Here is a 16952-nt window from a genome sequence, read left to right on the forward strand (position 1 = left end):
CACAGAGACAGTGCAGCTCAGTCACAGGGACAGCAGAGCTCAATAACCGGGACACCGGAGCTCACCGTGTGCCCGCACAGACAAACAGCGGCAAAGGCGTCTGTACCCATTCCTGCCGTGTTTCCATGAGCTCCGTCAGCCACACACCAGGACTCCACACGGGGACGGCACCAGCTTCCCCGGGGCACTGAAAATTAGCAGCCTCCGGTGAACCGTGAGCCTTCCTAAAGGTTCAAATTACCAAAAGTGGGGTTTCTGGAACTTATTGTGACTTACAGGAAAAGTAGGGCAGCTGTTTCTGAAGTATTGGTAGGAGTTAGGCAGTTCCCAAAACCACTCGGGGGTCAGACATCACACACTGTATTTGTGGTCCCAGAGAAAAAGCTCCCCTTTATGAAATGAAAATTGCCTTACAATTGTTCAGCAAGAGCAAGTACTTCATTCTGAGCAAGCACTTCTTCCTGACACACATGCACGTATCCAACAGGCCCGTATTTCTGAGGAATTACTTTACATCTATGAAGACTGAAGTACAAACCATACAAATCTGTATCTGGATTCTGGAACCAGTACAGGCTACAACAAGCCAAGGCTTCAGAAGGACACGCTTGTCTAATGCTTATTCTTCTTCGTTTACTCATTCATATAACATGCTTTATAACCAATTAAAATATTATATTTAAAAATCAATCTTGTTAACACAGCCCACACGACACTGTTCCTTACACCAAACTCGGACAAGAGACATTCGGGAGCCAAGAGTGGCCCAGGATGACCATCATCTCAGGGAAGGGACTTCATTCATCTGAGTCCAGGTCACTGTCTCCTGCGATGGAGTGAAAGTCCTCGCTGTCCTCCTCATCCTCAGACAGATGGACCTGACTTAACACACTCGGCCCAGACCGCTGCTGCTCCTCCTCTTCCTCCTCCTCTGAGATCTCATAGCCTCCAATGCTGCTGAAACTCGTGTCTCTTGTGTTGGACTTTGGGTCTGGTTCTTCGTAGCTGCCATAACTAGAAGAAAGAAGAAAATAATTTCAAATGAGTTGCTGATACCAGCAATTCTGTATTTAACTGCTGTAAGAGTTGGCTTGAAGTGCTGTGAACACTAGGGAACCACTGCACATTTCAATTCTGTCACTGGTCAGCTTTTTCAAAAGGGAACTAAAGAAAAAACAGTTCTCCAATGAAACAATTCCAGTATCTTCACTCCACTCTGATACACTCCAGGCAGGAAAAACAGATTGCTCCAACAGCTTCTGTCACCTTCTCTGCAGACAGAAATTGCAGGAATGTTTTCAACCCATTCTCATCTTCTCGAATACTTCCTGCTGACTCTTGTCAAGATCCTGGGCTGGAATGACCACTGCCTGCCAGCCCAGCTACCTATTAGCTCTGGTGCCTGTGATTTATTAGGCAAATATCAATCATGGCACTAAGGAAATGAATTCCACAAGTAGAAGAAGAACAGAGAATCAAATACTCTACAGAATGCCCAGAGAAAGCGGAGTCGGTTGCTGTTCTTTTGAATGCAAAAAAATAAAGGTGATATTGTTGTTCTTTTAATTTTCTAATAATTGAACACCTTCCAAAATACAGAAGATGCATATTCCTATACTTCTGGACTTCAACTAAGCAGTTGAATTTCAAGTCAGGTCATACTTGTTCTTAGAGGGGGGGAAAAAAAAAGATAATCTGCTAAATCACTTTTTAACTTCAAAGGCATCTTGTAGTTCAATATAGCTTGTAAAAACCTTTATTTGTCCTGCCATCAAAAACCACTACATATGTGCAAGAAATCATCTAACTTAAAAGAAAAAAAAATGGGTGTTTTTTTTTCTAATTTAACTGGTATTTTTATTAGTGAAAATCTAACAGCAACCCCAAATTTCTGTCAGTAAGACTAAATGGTTTTTTATGGTTGCAACAGTAAGAACAGTCACAAGATAACTTTAAGAAAAATATGAGATATTCTTCAGGTTTTTATGATGAACACTTCAAAAATCTTTAAGAGAAGGGATTTTAACCAGCTCTAATTACCTGATATTGCTGTCCTCCATAACATGAGATGTCTCCCCACCATCTCCTTCATAGGACATCATGCTTTCCTCATTGTCCATGCCCATCCGTGTGTTCTCTTGAAGAACGTGAGGTTGTTTGGGTCTCACTGCATTGGGCTCCACATCTGAGTCACTGCCACTCTCACTCAGCTGGATAGCTGTGCAATGAACCAGAGTCTGGTCACGGTTTGTTGTCACTTACATACCCACTGTCTGTGTTTAAAGGCTGCAGGATTGACTGTAAGGAATGTTTACAAAGTCGTGTCTCCACAAGGCAGCAGAAAAGGTATCTGGGAGGTGACACCACCTACTGAGTGCACAAATCTGATGCTATTCCAAAGCAATCTCGTTACCACCATTACTCAAAAAGGCCTTAAGTCTTGTCTACTCTGGAAAATTCCCCCTTCTTCCCTCCTAATAATTTTCAGAAGCCATTGCTAAATACCACTATATGCTTTTCTGCTTAAGTTTGTATTAAAACATAGAAACAATCTGAATAACCTCTGTACATCTCTTCCTGTTTGTGATAACATTAACATTTTACATTCAACATTGATTACCCAATATTATATCAAAATAAATGTACTTTTACTAGACTACCCATTCCTGGCTCTGCATACCAAATCATACTAGCAGTGTTTTCAGAACCATTTGCAGTTTCACTTTATGAAATACAATCAACAAGATCTTGTCTTAACTCTGCTTTCATGTGTGTCTGTATTACAGCATTCCCATTCCACTTTTGTTTTCAGTCCCATTTGTGTTCACCCAGTTTCCTCATCTTGCCCCTTTGGTCTCTGCTCTCTAGTGCATGTTTTTGTGATGGAAGCATGAGATCAGCTGGGTTAATGAACAGTCAGAAAAGGACACTTACACGAGAAAGGATTATCTCCCTCTTCATCACTCCCATCATCATCATCCTCTCCATCAGACATAAGCAAGTCTTCATAGAGGACACTGGCCTGGGGCTGCTGGGCTGATCCTTCTTCTTCATCAGCAAGGTCACCATCTGCATCTTCAACTTCCTGGGTCACACAAACAGGGATGATGAAGATCCAGCAGCATGTACCATTTCTATCATAGATTTCCCACTCTGTCCACTCTGAAGCATTCTTTCATTTCACAGTGCTAACTTTTCCAAACTGCATTTCAGAGCCTGTCTCAGGGCAGCAGGCACAACAGACAGCCCTGCAAGTCAGCACGTACACTGTGGCTGTGATTTCTGTAAATATACTCACTGGGGCTGGAGTCTTGGGCTTGCCATCATCATCCTCATCAAATCCTTCAATATCCACATCAGAGTCTTCCTCGCCCAGCCTACCTCGCCCCTGGCGCATCTGGATGGGAACACAAACAGCAGTGACATCAGGAGGGCACTACTGGGCATCACCCAGAACAGCAGTGGCACTGAGGCAGCATCTACTGGACACCACCCAGGGGGTGTGAGGGACACCTGGGCCACAGCAGTGGGTGTGGGAGTACAGGAAGGGAAAGACAGAAAGGAAAACATCTGTGTATCACTCGCAGAGCAAGGATCCTTTTTCTCTTTATTGCACGATCAGAGAGCACAGTCTCCACATACTTCTACCTGATGTGCTCATCCTTGAACTGGGAATCTCCGGCCTTACAGACCAGAGTTCCTTGTTCAACTAGTTATTTCTGGAAAATAGCACTCCATTGTAAAAAAAGTGCTTATTTTCATTATATATTTTAAAAGCATACAGCACTTCCCTCAAATCTTTTCCTGTCCTTCTCTTCCCGTTCTTCCCACAGTCCCCATGAGGTCAAGATAAAGACAACATGCAGATTCTGTCCCAAAGACTATAAATTTCTACAGAAAGCTTGAAGACTTCCAAATCTAGAAGGCATTCACAAAGATACAGATGGCTACAATACTAGACAGAACTATTCATAACCAGTCTCTGTTTGCCTGCATTGTTCAGAATAGCTCTCACCAGTCTTCCTGGTGTCACCTTCAGTCTTATGGCTCCTCACTTTCTTCATCCTCCTAGTAATTTAGTTTCATGGTCCTATTACTGCATATCCTTCTCTCTCCTTCAACTTTTTTTTTTTGTTTAATACAGAATAAAGAGTAAGGAAAAATATTCGTGGTTACTGTAACAAGTTCATTTTTAATTATCTAATCCCTTTAACCTGTCCGCTTTTTCTTTTCCTTTTACAACTATGAGGTATCTACAGTGGCAACCATCTGTTCCAAGCTCCTAATTGTCACTGGATGCAACCATAATAATCTAATTATGATCTTGTGAATCTGTAGAATATCCTTCACCATTTCCCTATTCAGAATTAACAAGGGATTGCATATTAACCCTCTGTAGCATGAGTCACCAGGTTTCTACTTCCAGAAGTAGTGAAGCAAATAAATACCTGGCCTTAGGCTGATTCTTTTGCAGCTTTTGATTCTCTATTATTTGTTTTGCAGAGTCTCAATTCCCAGTGCTCGTTAATTTTTTTTTTTTTTTTTACTTTTGCTTCAGAGCAGACAAAATGAAGAAAACATCATAACCTTTGGAAGAGATTCTCTTCTCTGCTTGGAAAACCCTGATCTTTGTCACCTGTTTCCTACAAAGTCATTGCCTCCTTTTAGTAATTTGCTCATACAAGACAACTCCCCAAGCAGATGAGAAAATGGAGGATTCTGACCTGAGTTCCTTGCTTCCCTGTGGTAGTGATGGGAGTGTCCATAGCAGACAAATTGCTTTCATCTTGATAGAATGAAGCACCATGGGACACACTGAGGGAAGTGCTGGTATCATACAAATCTGGTGGCTAAAGTATAGGTGGAAACAGGAGACAGAACATTCTCAGGCACTGAACTGAGGCTGGAACAGTATCTTAAGAGGCAAGACTGGGATTTCAGGACTAAATGCATTTTTTGGCACAGTGTTCATATTATTACACACTGTTTAGTCAAAATGAGCTAATTATTCTTAAAGAACAAATGGGGTAAATGCAATGGCTCAAAACATCAGCTTTGAAGTTTGCCAAATAGCAGATTTTAAAATAGAAGTCAGTATTTCTATACAGTGCTATTCTACAAAGGCCAAAATCCCAAATGGGCTCCAAAAGGATTCAGTAAATGTATAGAGAATAGACCTCTCTGCAGCTCACAAATACAGTGGTCCAGGCCCAACACAAGTTTAAGGTGCCTGAACAACCAAGTCCCAGAAGCAGAGAGGGTTTGCTGTAAAAATGATCACTGCATATTTGCATCCACCTACTTCTGTTCCCTGCCAGAGATGGGAGACTTGATTACATCAACCTTTGGTCTGTCTCAGCATGGCCCTTTTCATTTACTTCCTTGTAATGGGAACAGTGTTGCAGCCCCAAATGCTCCAGTGAGAACTGGGAAAAGTCTAGCACATACGAAACAGCAAAGCTTCAGCTTCAAATCAATCCTATGTAAATCACTGTCTCAACCCCTAGAGCTGACACAAGCAAGAAAAAAGGATTTAGATAAAGTGTTTCAAAAGCTAACTTGCAGTTTGCATGCAGATTGATCTCTGAAGAGTTAATGAGGAAGTACATATTAGGATTTTAATAAAGTTCCCTTACAATACACAGTTCATAGATCATGACAATACTGAAAGTCTTAAGAAGAATAGAAATAATTCTTAAATTAGGCAAAACAGTCTCCCTAAGAATTTAAACAGACATGTAAAGCACAGACAGCTCTCAGCTGTATTTGCTTTTTACATCCTGGAGGCCAGCCTCTGAAGACCCATATGGGGAGATAAATGTTGGCTGTCACAACTGCATTTAGAAAAGGGAACTAAAGCCAAGCAATCTCCACCAGACCTGCCATCTGTGGCAAGTTTGGGAGCGTGGGAAGTGGGACTGTACCTCCAGCCAAGGAGCAGAGGGAAAGGGTGGCCTTCAGGTGACAAGCTCAATGGAGAAGCTCAGAGAGCTCTTTCCTCTTACCAAGGACAGTTCCCTGCCCAGGGCTCCTTTCCTCTCTTCTGATCACCAGCTTGGAATAAAATCAGACCAAGTGACCTTGCTCTTGGGAAGGAAACCACCAGACAGGAGAAGGGCATTTTTGTCCCTCACTCTCTTATGCATTGGGATCACCACTGATGCCATTTCATTCTTGAAATATGTCAACAAATCGTTTCAATAACTCATCTCCAAATACTTTCTTACACCCCGATATTTCCTATTGGCAGGAAGGTCTTTTTCCATGATACACAGTTTTAGCATTCCCAGCCAGCTGAATGTGATGATCATTTTTAGCAAACACTTTCTACCTTCCTAAAATGCTACATTTTGGGTATTTTTGTGGGAAGACATGGATGGGAGGGTGTTAAATATTGCCCCAAACCCACCTGTGTCCTGCTATCGTGGCTCAGCCATACAGTCTTCTTGCCTAAACAGTTTTTAAACTCATTTTTATCTTAAAAATAATCTTTATAAGATCTTAAGTTGTTCCTGAACTTCAAGCCCTTCTTTTCTGCTCTGACTTTGCTAAAATTAAATGCAACTTTCCAGATGTAATTACATCATATTTGCACAGAACCAAAAAATTATTGGTCTACAACTGCATGAACAACTGCAAAGAAAGCTTTATTTTGTCTTCCTATACCACAACACTTGCATTTTATCATTCAATTATCAACACAGAGATCTTTCCCAAGGCCTATGAACTTTTTCAAATAAACAAAAGGCACATCTCAGACACTAGGATGACATCCCCTGCTTTCCTAGGCAAATTCCAAAGATTATTTCAGTTTTCATGAATTAACTTGTCATTCCTGGTGAAAGTTTTTAACTGATGTTTTTAAAAACAGCCAAACAACCCAAAATAAGAAGAATTATTTTTTAAAAAGTCTAAGTAGCTTATAAATCTTTGCCAAACTGTCAACTTTGAAAAGAAGCCCAGCATGAACTTGCTCTGTAACGCATAGAAAATACCTGACACACACAATTGTCTGCTATAAAATAATGATAAAGGTTAAAAAAATGTTATTTTCCACTAGAACTGGAACAAAGAGATGTAAAGAATCCCAGCAATGAGGTTACAGCTGGACTTCGCTGACCTTATTAGGGAGTCCCTTTACCCACAGCAGTGAGCCTTTCCAACAATACCAGTAGCAAACAGCTCCCTGGATTCCTCTCAGCACTACATCCATGCTTCGTCCTCATGTTCTCCTTACCTGTCCACTGCTTGACTTCTGAGGGTTCCTAAATGTTACACTTGCACAGTCCTCAGCCTTCCAACCAACACTCAGCTGTACCTGACTGCATACAGCTCATCTGTAGACCAGTGTTACAATCTGCTTGGGAAATCTCTCTCTTTGTCTTAGGTATCAGAACTGCTTCTTATATTTATTCTTAAAAAGCAAGTGTTAGCACACCATCCAACAACATACTCTACCAAAAGACAAACTGCAGACAGATGGAGAACATAAAACAAAGAGGAAAATCGGGATCAAACACTCAGGAGAGTGAAACTAAAAGAAAGTGAAAGCCTTGCTTGGTCACTTGCCTGTGGAGTGTAGGGGCCAGGGGTCATAGGATCAAGACTTTCCAGATCTGCCTCCTCCAGTGCTGCTTCTTTAGCAGTAGAGATGTCTCTCTCGAGTTGAGTCAGATGCTCATCATACTAAGAACAAAAAAGCTTGCTAAGGTTGCAGAATAGAAAATTCAAACTGCAAATATTCCACTGAAGTTGTCCACATACCTCAGCTAATGTCTGGTAACAGATGTTTACAATCTCCTGGGCTGTTTTTGTGTACTGGCTGTCTGACCCTGTAGTAAGAAACAAATCTCTTTATACATTCTGATGTTTTTTCAATTCCAGCTGCCCAGACAGCATGACAGGTTTTGCTTACACAGGACCCTAAATCCCAACTCCTGATGTAAGGAGAAACACAAAGCAGAGCTCACATTTAGCTAAAACAGTACAACCAGTTTGTTCCAGCATTGAAAGTGTGATTCAGGACACAGGAAGGTTGTACTTTTGTCTCAAGGAAACTCCCAGAAACAAATCATTGGATCAGAGACATGTACTGAGCAAGCAGAACATCCTCCCCAAATGTAACTGCCCCATTCTGCACCAGATGGTAATAAAGCTCCATATGACAGTGAAAACAGCACTGTTAAAGCATCCCTTTCCTCAGGAAAGGAAAACAATAATCAGGTTTATGAATCACAGCCTCAGGCTTCAACACACTTTGGCAGTACAGGTGCCCAGATGAATTAATTTAAGTACAAAAGGCAGCTGAAGCCTCATTTCCAACACCTACCATTGTACTTAATGCTGTTGGCAAGGATGAGGTTAACATCATCCAGGAAAGTCTCCCTGTTCTGGTATTTGTGCTTGGAGATATTCTGGAAGAGAATTGTCACCCAGTAAGTGATCAAGTCCAAACACCTTTCAGGAGACTGCTCAGTTCAAGCTACACACCTTGCGGATGGTCTCCAGATCCATTGGATTAGCAATCACCTTGTAATAATCAGGAACAAACTTTTTGTTAACTGGATGGTGAAACGGCCAAGACTGAAAAAAAAAAAAAAGAAAACAGACAGGTTTAGAAAGCTCTGTGTAGGATTTTCTACAGTTTGAGCTACAAATGTCAGAAAACAAGTCTGCAGAACTGATTAACACTCCAAATGTATTTAAGGTATTTATAACAAGATCTCCTGAATCCAATCATTTAGGTTCAGGAGGGACACAGAGAAAAGATCTACCAGCTGGATTTTTAACTAGGCCTGTTGATATCTGTTCAACAGTAGGAACATATAATACAAATTAATAATTTTACAGAAGACTTTTCTATTTAATAGCACTGTTTTCTCCACAACAAGATCGGCACAATTTGCACATCACACACTGTCACTCAAGATACGTACATCTGGAACTGCCATCATCTTTTGAGTCACAATGTTATCCAAAATGAAGGAAAAGGCCACTTGATCATCATCATCCAGGAGAGGATTAATTGCTTTTTCTAATCGAGCCAGTTTATCTTCTTTCTGCAAAAGAAGTAGGGAAAATCAGTGGCTGACTATAAACTAAAAACAAACTACCAAGATACTCTGTCCCAGAGAGACTCCCATGCACCTTTTTATGAAAACACTTGTAACTAATAGGGGGTAACAGTCAAGATATAAGCCTATAGATAAGATAAAGAAACTACAATAAGAAACACACATCTGGGTTTTCTTTTTTTTTTTTAGAAAGGCTCCCATGGGAGCTGTTCAAAATGGTAAAAATTCAAATATCTTCTGGGGTAGGAGGAAGAACTCCCTTAATTTTCTACTAAGCTCCCTAAACCCCTGTGTTTTGCCTATGCACATCCTCTATTCTCAAAATCTTCAACCAGCCCTGATCATCCCTCCCCCTCCATTCTGACCACAACACATTCACAGAACTTGCCTCTTTTAGCTTTTCATCACACAGGTCGAGCATGGACTGGGATATCTGTGTCAGTGAGTGCTTTGGCCCTGCAAACACACACAGCAAGTGCAGCTGGATTAAAAGGCCTATGTCACAATATGATTTATCTTTACCCCTAAAGCATCACCGATAATATTTCCAGCACAGTTAGGAGTATATACTCAACTATATTCTCAATACACACAGTTATTCAAGTTCAGCATGCATTTCATATGAGAAAAAGTTATTTGTACCACACAACATTTTGGGCATACATTCTGGTGAATTTGGAAACCCTTTGGAAAGCAGCTGTGCCTGTGGCAGACTTGCCTCCAAGCCCTCCACCTCTGACAAATATTCACAGTATAAATCATGACATTTCTGTTTCCTTCACTAAGTCCAGTCAGTGAAACAGAGCTGCTAAGGAAGGCAAGATGGACATTTAAGGAATATTCAGAAACTCACAGCTTTAAATAATTTCAGGATTCCTCAGACATAGAAACAAGCATTTGCAACAGGACTATGAAAAAAATTGATCTTATTTATTAGGATAAATCAGGGATTTAACTGTCAAAATAATAAAGGAAGCAGCAAAGACACAAACCCAGTGCTGTCAGTGTCACCCTCAATGCTGCACAGCCTAGACAGACTCAGTGCAGCAGGGAGCTTTTTCTGTCAAATTAGTATTTTGGACAAAGACCTTTCTATCAGCAGTCAGAATACAGCTGACCACCAATGAATCAGCACTTTTCCCCAGCAGATACGTGCTCTACCATAGAATCTGTGCTTTTATTTTAAACCAGCTTTCTTTCATTTTTTCAAAGTAGTTTCCTGACCTTCCCAAATGGGGAAAACGTTTATTGTGACTAAGAATCAAAATATGCAAAATCATGACAGCAAACTCTACTCAAAGCTGCATGCTCCAAGGCACTGGCTTCAATGGGTGTGAACTATTGCTATTTGCATTGAAAAATTCATTCAATAAAGCATAATAACATAATCTACTGAAAACAATATTACACTTAGCCATGAAGGAGGTAGACAGGACTTGAAATATGCAGAAGTCTTCAGTCATTGAGTCACCCCAAGACACAGACCCATAACTGAACTTCAATTACCACGTCACAGTCATCATTTAGTTGTTGCTACACGCTGGAATTCACTTTTTTCTTATTTATTAATTACTTCATTAACATGAATATAATCTTTCAGGTACATCTGGAAAAATATATGTTCACTAATGCGATCTGGAAGTGAATTTGTTCTACTTTTATGTTGCTTTTGTTGACTCTAAAAGTTGCACAGCTCATCCATGCACTTATGGATTAGCAGATACAGAATTTCCCTGTGTTCTTACCATTGTATGTGGCACTGTTCTTCACAATGAGCTCCAGGTGTTCCCTGAACTCCTCCCGGGATGGGTACTGCCTCTTACGGACGTTTTCACGCAGGGTCTGTAAATCCATGGGCCGGGTAATGATCTTATAATAATCTTTGACAACTTTTGGATTTACAGGCGTGTGAAAGGGGTATGTCTGAGAAGGAAAAGTAACAAATGGTTATCAGCACAGTGCTAGCACAGCTAATCTCAGTTTAACCTCCACAGTTAAACTGAGCACTAGTGTATAAAACCTTTACACAAACAGTTCCTTAACTGCACCAGGGAAAACAGAATAAGCTCAACCCCATGATGGCAAACACTTTCTTCCACACAATATTCTCTAATATCATTATAAGAAGGAAAATCTCACAGAGAATTCTAAGATGGTATTTTCGATTGCAGCACAAAAGTCAAGAAACTGAACTTGAAAATTCTCTTTTCAACTCAAATCTGCCATTTAATCTTTTGCTTTTGCAAGTTTCTGGCAAAGTCTGGTCAGAAAAGAGGGAAGGACAGATCTTCTCCTCTCCAGTGCCACATATATAAAAGCATTACACACTGCTACATTTCATTCATCTTCTGCCGGTTTTGTTGAAAAAAAAAATTTTAAATCACATATGAGCTTTGAACATATATCCATACAAAACTAGCCACATTCTGGTGTCTACAACACATACCCTACTGCAACCATATTTCTTGAGATGTAGGATTTGGGTATCATAGCTTAAACTTACATTGGGAAGATCCCTGATGTCATTGATGATGCCCTCCAAGATGGATGACAGCGTCACCATGGGATCTGTTCTCCGGCGGTGGATGGATTTATGGGGACGCTGAAAAAATGAGAGACAGAGAAATGAAGGCAGTTCCAAGATGCAAAACATCTACTCACAGAAATCCTAGACAATTTAGCTTATTAATTTTCTGGGCAGTCACGAGGAGGCACGAGGAGGTTGCACAGGAGCAGCTAAGGCCTTGGCCAGTTGGTACAAACAGAAATGGAGGCGCTGCCGTCGGCTCAGCAGCACTTCACTCACATTGAGATAATCGCAGTGCACCGTTGTCCCTACACGACGCTTCTTCTTCGGAGGAAGCTGCTGCTTAGGAAACTTCAGGACCAGGGATTTCCTGCGAACCTCATCAGCACTAGATACAAACAGAAAAGCACAATACTTCCTCCAGCCCTCACATGAACCAAGACCATTTGTTCCCCAGTACTGGCTTTGGTTCCATCTGCCACAATAGCAAATGCTCAATTGAAATACTGTAATAACAGCTTATGTAAAGCCCTGTCACTTTATTCCTGTGACTAATACACATTAGAGTATTCTGCATTAAGCTCTACATTGTTTATTCTTATTATCCCCACCAGTATCTCTGCTTTTTCCCTTACCTCTCAATCAGTTGTTTTCCCAGGACAATTTTTGTTCCTTCTACTTTGATGAGTTCTTCGTTGTCATTGTGAATGACTGTTTTTTCCAGCTCTTCCTCCTGCTCCTCTGTCATTGCAACAGGGTTAGAAGGTGGGGCATTTGTTTGATAGTAAAGAGGGCAGAACTTATTAGTCCTCATGTGCCCGATTGCACCACATGCTCCACATTTTAACTGCAAAAATAGAAGGTGATGGATCAGAATTCAAATATGGGCTCCTAGTTCTGAGGCAAAGCATCATTAAAATCCCCCAGGGAGATCTTTGGTACATCACTAGAACAGAAAATTTCTCCAGTAGCCCGAACCTGTATTGGATATCCTTACTTTCAAGTCTGGACGCTCTTTCATTTTCTTGGGCTTCTTTTCTGGAGGGCCCTTGAGTTTCTCTTTCTCTTGGTTCCGCTTTAGCCGCCGTAATTGCTCCTGGATCCTGCGCCGCTCCTTCCGCATCTCCTCACGGTGCTGCTCATCAAACAGAGCAAACTTCCGTCTGGGGGGGGGAAAAATACAGACATTTTCCAGCCTAGCTCGTGATCTGCCAGGTACTCTTCTGACAGCTCCACCACTGCAGGAAGTTTGTGACACCCTCCAAATGGACAGCCACCAAATCTCTTTCTCTCCACAATTACTGTGCTGGGCTTCTGCACTCAATTCTACATTTCTTCATGCTGTCAATGGAATGAAATGGAATGAAACAGGCAACGTTAAGAGACAGAAGAAGGAGACCACGAAGGCCTTACATGAACTCCTCATCCTTGGTGGTCCGTATGCGGCAGTAGGCGTCGATGACAGCGGGTTTCCGCACCGTCTCACACCTCACGTACTCCTTCCCGTCCTCGTCCCTGAACGTGCGATAGATCTTCAGGCGCCGGCCGGTGGCAGAGGAATTCAGGCTAGTCACAGAGGCAGTGTCATCATCCTTGTGAGAGCTTGCTGAGGCTGCTGAAGCTGTTGTCACAAGAAAATGCTTTATTTGCTTCTAGTTTTTTTCCCACAGTGTAGAAATACCATTGTTTAAGTACAGCAGAGAGTTTTGGCTTAAAAGCTTCCCAGACACACATTCAGGAAAACCTAATAGAAGTCTTTCCCTTGCTTGTTCATGCTCTCTTATCATGACATGAAATCCAGCTGAAACAGAGTTACCTAATTATCCACATAGATTATAATCCCAGAAGGAACAGCTACAGTCAACAAGGAGCCACATGTGCAACCTGCAAGGAATTGCATCTGGCCCTCCAGATGATTAGTTACAGTGCTTTTCATCATAGGTATGGTTATCTGGCAGAAACTGAGGGTCAAGAATTATCCAGTTTTCCAAGGAGTGTTCCAAACAGTGTGCCAAGTGAGCACAGAATCTTTCCAGCACCATTCATAGCTCAGGCTGAGAGGTTTTGTACAAAGTAACACTGGATATCTTTTCATGAGGTAATCATCATCAAAAATCTTCCACATTTGCCTTATAAATTATTCCAGTAACCATTTATTAGTGATTTATTCCCAATTTGAGAATAGATGGCAACAATAACACTGACTCAGATGCAGAGCTCAGCTTTGCTCACACACATTCAACAAATAACAGTGGTCATGAATTTCATTCACAGGCCAAATGTTTTACCAGCCAGTCAGGGACGTGTCAAGTTCTCTGTTGGAATGCACTTAAAACAAGCACATCTCCAGGAGATCCAAACCTGGCAGCTGCCCAATTTACCTCCAAACCCACTGTAACAGACACTGCTATCAGCCTGCAGACTGCCTGCTTCACACACACGGAGCTGTGTGTACACAGAAGATCCAACTACACAACCGTAAGATGGCTGCAGCAACTATGTGTGAACATCTTGAGAAGAATACTGAAAAACCAGCTCCCTACTCAAAATAAAAATAAAAAAAAAGAAACTTCAGGAGGAAGCAGCAGTGACTACCTAAAAAAATACCAGAGTAAGTTTATAATTCAAAATAAACAAAATATATGAGGCAAAAAATACACTTCACATGCACTTTCAGCCACTAAGTGCTCAAGAGAAGGAAGAACCCCCAGAGAGAGAAAAGCCCCAGACAAGCATGTTTATACATGTTCACTGTAAGGAATCCCCACTCTTTTGAGAGGCCAGATCAGCACACTTTGCAGCCTGACATAAAGTCCTGCATCCCTTCCCAGGCATAATTGTGGTGGTTGCAGTTACTTACACAGCCCCTTTTTGTCTCTCCTGTCCTTTTTGCCCCTGTCTTTGTCATTGTCTTCTCCCAGGAGCATCCTTTGCAATTCCTTCCGTTCCTGCTCTTCTCTTTCCCGAGAGAGCTGAGAACTAGTTTTCTTGTTCTGTAACATATTCTCAATATTCTTTCCCATCTCTTCAAAGTCACTGTCTTCAGCTGAACTGCTATCTGTGTCTGTTGACAGGATCTCGGTGGATTCCAAAACTCTGAAATAGGAGGCATCCTGAAGTCAGTGAATGTTGCCCTCCCAAATTAAAAAAAAAAAAAAATCAGTCTGTTACCTTCCCAGAAATACAAAGGTAAAAATAATGCAAAGATTTAAGAATTAATTATACAAATCACTACTACAGGCATAATTTATTTCCTTCTCAGCCCTCCTTCCAACCCCTGCTAAAAGATCAACTGCTACAAGACAATCTTCTAAATAGCTGATCTCTTCTTCATTAACAATACCTTATCCCCTCACCACTCTCAAGTCTCAGGCCAGAACAAGGAATAACGCACGAGTTCTTCTGGCAGTTCTAAGACTAGGACATAGGATTGCTACCTGCTACCCAAGAGAGAGATGGCAAATTGCTCATAACAGAACAAAACAAAACAGAAAAATGAAAGGAAAAAAGGTGGTGAGCTCCTGATGTGTGGAACTGCAGAACATCTCATGTTGTGACTCTGCAACGCATTCTACCTTTCCAAAAGGTCTGTGACAGCAAGACACTAAACCTGAGGCTTTCTATTAACAGCCAAAGGCCTCTTTCTTACTGCTGTATTCACGAGCCCAACAAGTTGAATGAACACCTACACCACCACATATCAGTGAGCCCCAGGCATGCACAGTGCTGGACTTTTGAGGTGGGGACAGGGTGGGGGCCAAGGCTGTGAACATCAGATAAGAACGCACTTATTTTGTAAGTCAAAGATGCGCTGACACTCTTCTTTGTATCGCTCCTGATGTTCTGCCACAGAGAACCGAGAGCCACGAGCAAATTTGCTCATAGGCCCTTCCCCTGAGCGTGCCTGCTCTGTGGACATCGTACGGACCACATCAATCACCTCCCACCGGGACAGCTTCTTTATCTGCAAAGAGGAAGAAAAGGAGCGGTTTTAGAGACACATAGCTGAGGTACCTGGCTGTGGATCTCAATTCCTCTCCACATGAAGTCAAAGTAGAAATTTATGAGTCCATCAGCTGCTAAAGCCGTTAGTGAAGCGTGCAGCCTGCCCTGGGCTCACACTCACCTCCTCCTCAGGCACTCCAAATTTCCGCAGAAGCTGTTTGGCATTTTTGAGGGAAAGTCGGCGCAGATCCGCATCTGTGCCAGTCACTGTCTTCTTCACTGGCTGAGGCTCTTTATCGTCCTGTTCAGAGGAAGATTCAACCTATTAATGTCATAGGAGCCTCTCCTAGGCTCATCTGATATTTTCTCTTCCTTAGGTCCCTTACTTAGTCCACTTCTCCCACATGACTTCCCAGCTATTGCTCCTTGGGAGCTATACCTTCTGCTGGGTTGGTTTGTTTGGAATCTTGACATAAGAAAATCCTTCCCCACAACCAGTGGGATCTGCGACACCGGTCACTTCTAGGAGGCACTTGCCCTTCATAGCAGCAATGAAGGCTCGTGTGGTGTTCCAGGGAGCCGTACGCACCTGCCAGCAAGAAAATAAACAATCATAACCCTGTTACAGTCCAAGCTTTTATTCTGCAATTCTTCCAGTCATACTGTGAGCTTTCCAACTTCCAGCTGTCCAAGATGACAACTTTCTCATACTGAGAACTTTCCAAACTGACAACTTTCCAATTCACAATGAGGGTGAATTCCTCTTCTTGATCCTTCAGCTGCCCTGATAACACTTCAATGAATAACTAAAGTGCTAAGGAACTCACAAAAAGGCACTTAAGGTAAAAAAAGCTTAGCCCTGAAAGGACCTGCAAGAATAACGACCAAAGACAGGTTTGAGCTGCCAGCAGAAGTTCCCAGAAAAGCTGTGTGAACATTGGAAACACTGAATCGGACTTTAAATATGTCCTTTAAATATAAGGACCTCATTTTTCTCCTGCCATTCAAATTTATATACTGGTGTACACACTCATGCATCGCTCTGACGATACCTCATCATCAATCTTCATCTGGAAATCTTCTTCATTCTCCTCTTCTGGAGCAAAGAAGGATTTCTCCCCGTAACCTGCATCCTGCAGAAAAATGTTAAGGAAAACATGGGAAGCTGAAGTCTCAAAAAGGTTACTGGAGACAGAACTACAAGTGTCTTTGTGGAGACTTGCCATGCTGAACAAGCAAACTTTCACAGACAGCTGTCTGCAAGATTCACAGTGACCAACAGTAGCACAGATGTCAAATTGCCCAGTATTTTGACAAACTCCATACCTAACAGTATACTCAACTTAAAAAAAAAAATCTGTGTCTCTTACAGCCACCTGCTGGTTACTTTCTGCTGTAGAGCTCCA

The 16952-nt window shown here is 41.8% G+C and overlaps 1 protein-coding gene across 2 annotated transcripts in view; it reads right to left on the bottom strand.

The window, feature by feature from the left end:
• Positions 1 to 363: 363 nt before the first annotated feature.
• TAF1 (TATA-box binding protein associated factor 1) overlaps positions 364 to 16952 on the bottom strand; it is a 30802-nt gene continuing 14213 nt past the window's right edge. The window contains exons 19-40 of one of the 2 annotated variants that reach the window (XM_068205286.1): positions 16599 to 16679; positions 15986 to 16135; positions 15728 to 15847; positions 15390 to 15565; positions 14462 to 14697; positions 13015 to 13222; positions 12599 to 12764; positions 12237 to 12448; positions 11881 to 11989; positions 11578 to 11676; positions 10820 to 10997; positions 9459 to 9530; positions 8937 to 9055; positions 8491 to 8583; positions 8330 to 8414; positions 7765 to 7832; positions 7570 to 7686; positions 4725 to 4850; positions 3299 to 3397; positions 2935 to 3085; positions 2041 to 2218; positions 364 to 1014 (exon numbers count right to left, since the gene is read on the bottom strand). In XM_068205286.1, the coding sequence (XP_068061387.1) occupies positions 798 to 1014; positions 2041 to 2218; positions 2935 to 3085; positions 3299 to 3397; positions 4725 to 4850; positions 7570 to 7686; positions 7765 to 7832; positions 8330 to 8414; positions 8491 to 8583; positions 8937 to 9055; positions 9459 to 9530; positions 10820 to 10997; positions 11578 to 11676; positions 11881 to 11989; positions 12237 to 12448; positions 12599 to 12764; positions 13015 to 13222; positions 14462 to 14697; positions 15390 to 15565; positions 15728 to 15847; positions 15986 to 16135; positions 16599 to 16679 (3060 nt within the window). In that variant the 3' untranslated portion in view covers positions 364 to 797. The remainder of the gene's footprint in view (positions 1015 to 2040; positions 2219 to 2934; positions 3086 to 3298; positions 3398 to 4724; positions 4851 to 7569; positions 7687 to 7764; positions 7833 to 8329; positions 8415 to 8490; positions 8584 to 8936; positions 9056 to 9458; positions 9531 to 10819; positions 10998 to 11577; positions 11677 to 11880; positions 11990 to 12236; positions 12449 to 12598; positions 12765 to 13014; positions 13223 to 14461; positions 14698 to 15389; positions 15566 to 15727; positions 15848 to 15985; positions 16136 to 16598; positions 16680 to 16952) is intronic. The other variant, XM_068205287.1, reaches the window with a different exon arrangement.

This window comes from Anomalospiza imberbis, chromosome 14 (genome assembly GCF_031753505.1).
Source record: "Anomalospiza imberbis isolate Cuckoo-Finch-1a 21T00152 chromosome 14, ASM3175350v1, whole genome shotgun sequence".
NCBI classification, from domain to species: Eukaryota; Metazoa; Chordata; class Aves; order Passeriformes; family Viduidae; genus Anomalospiza; species Anomalospiza imberbis.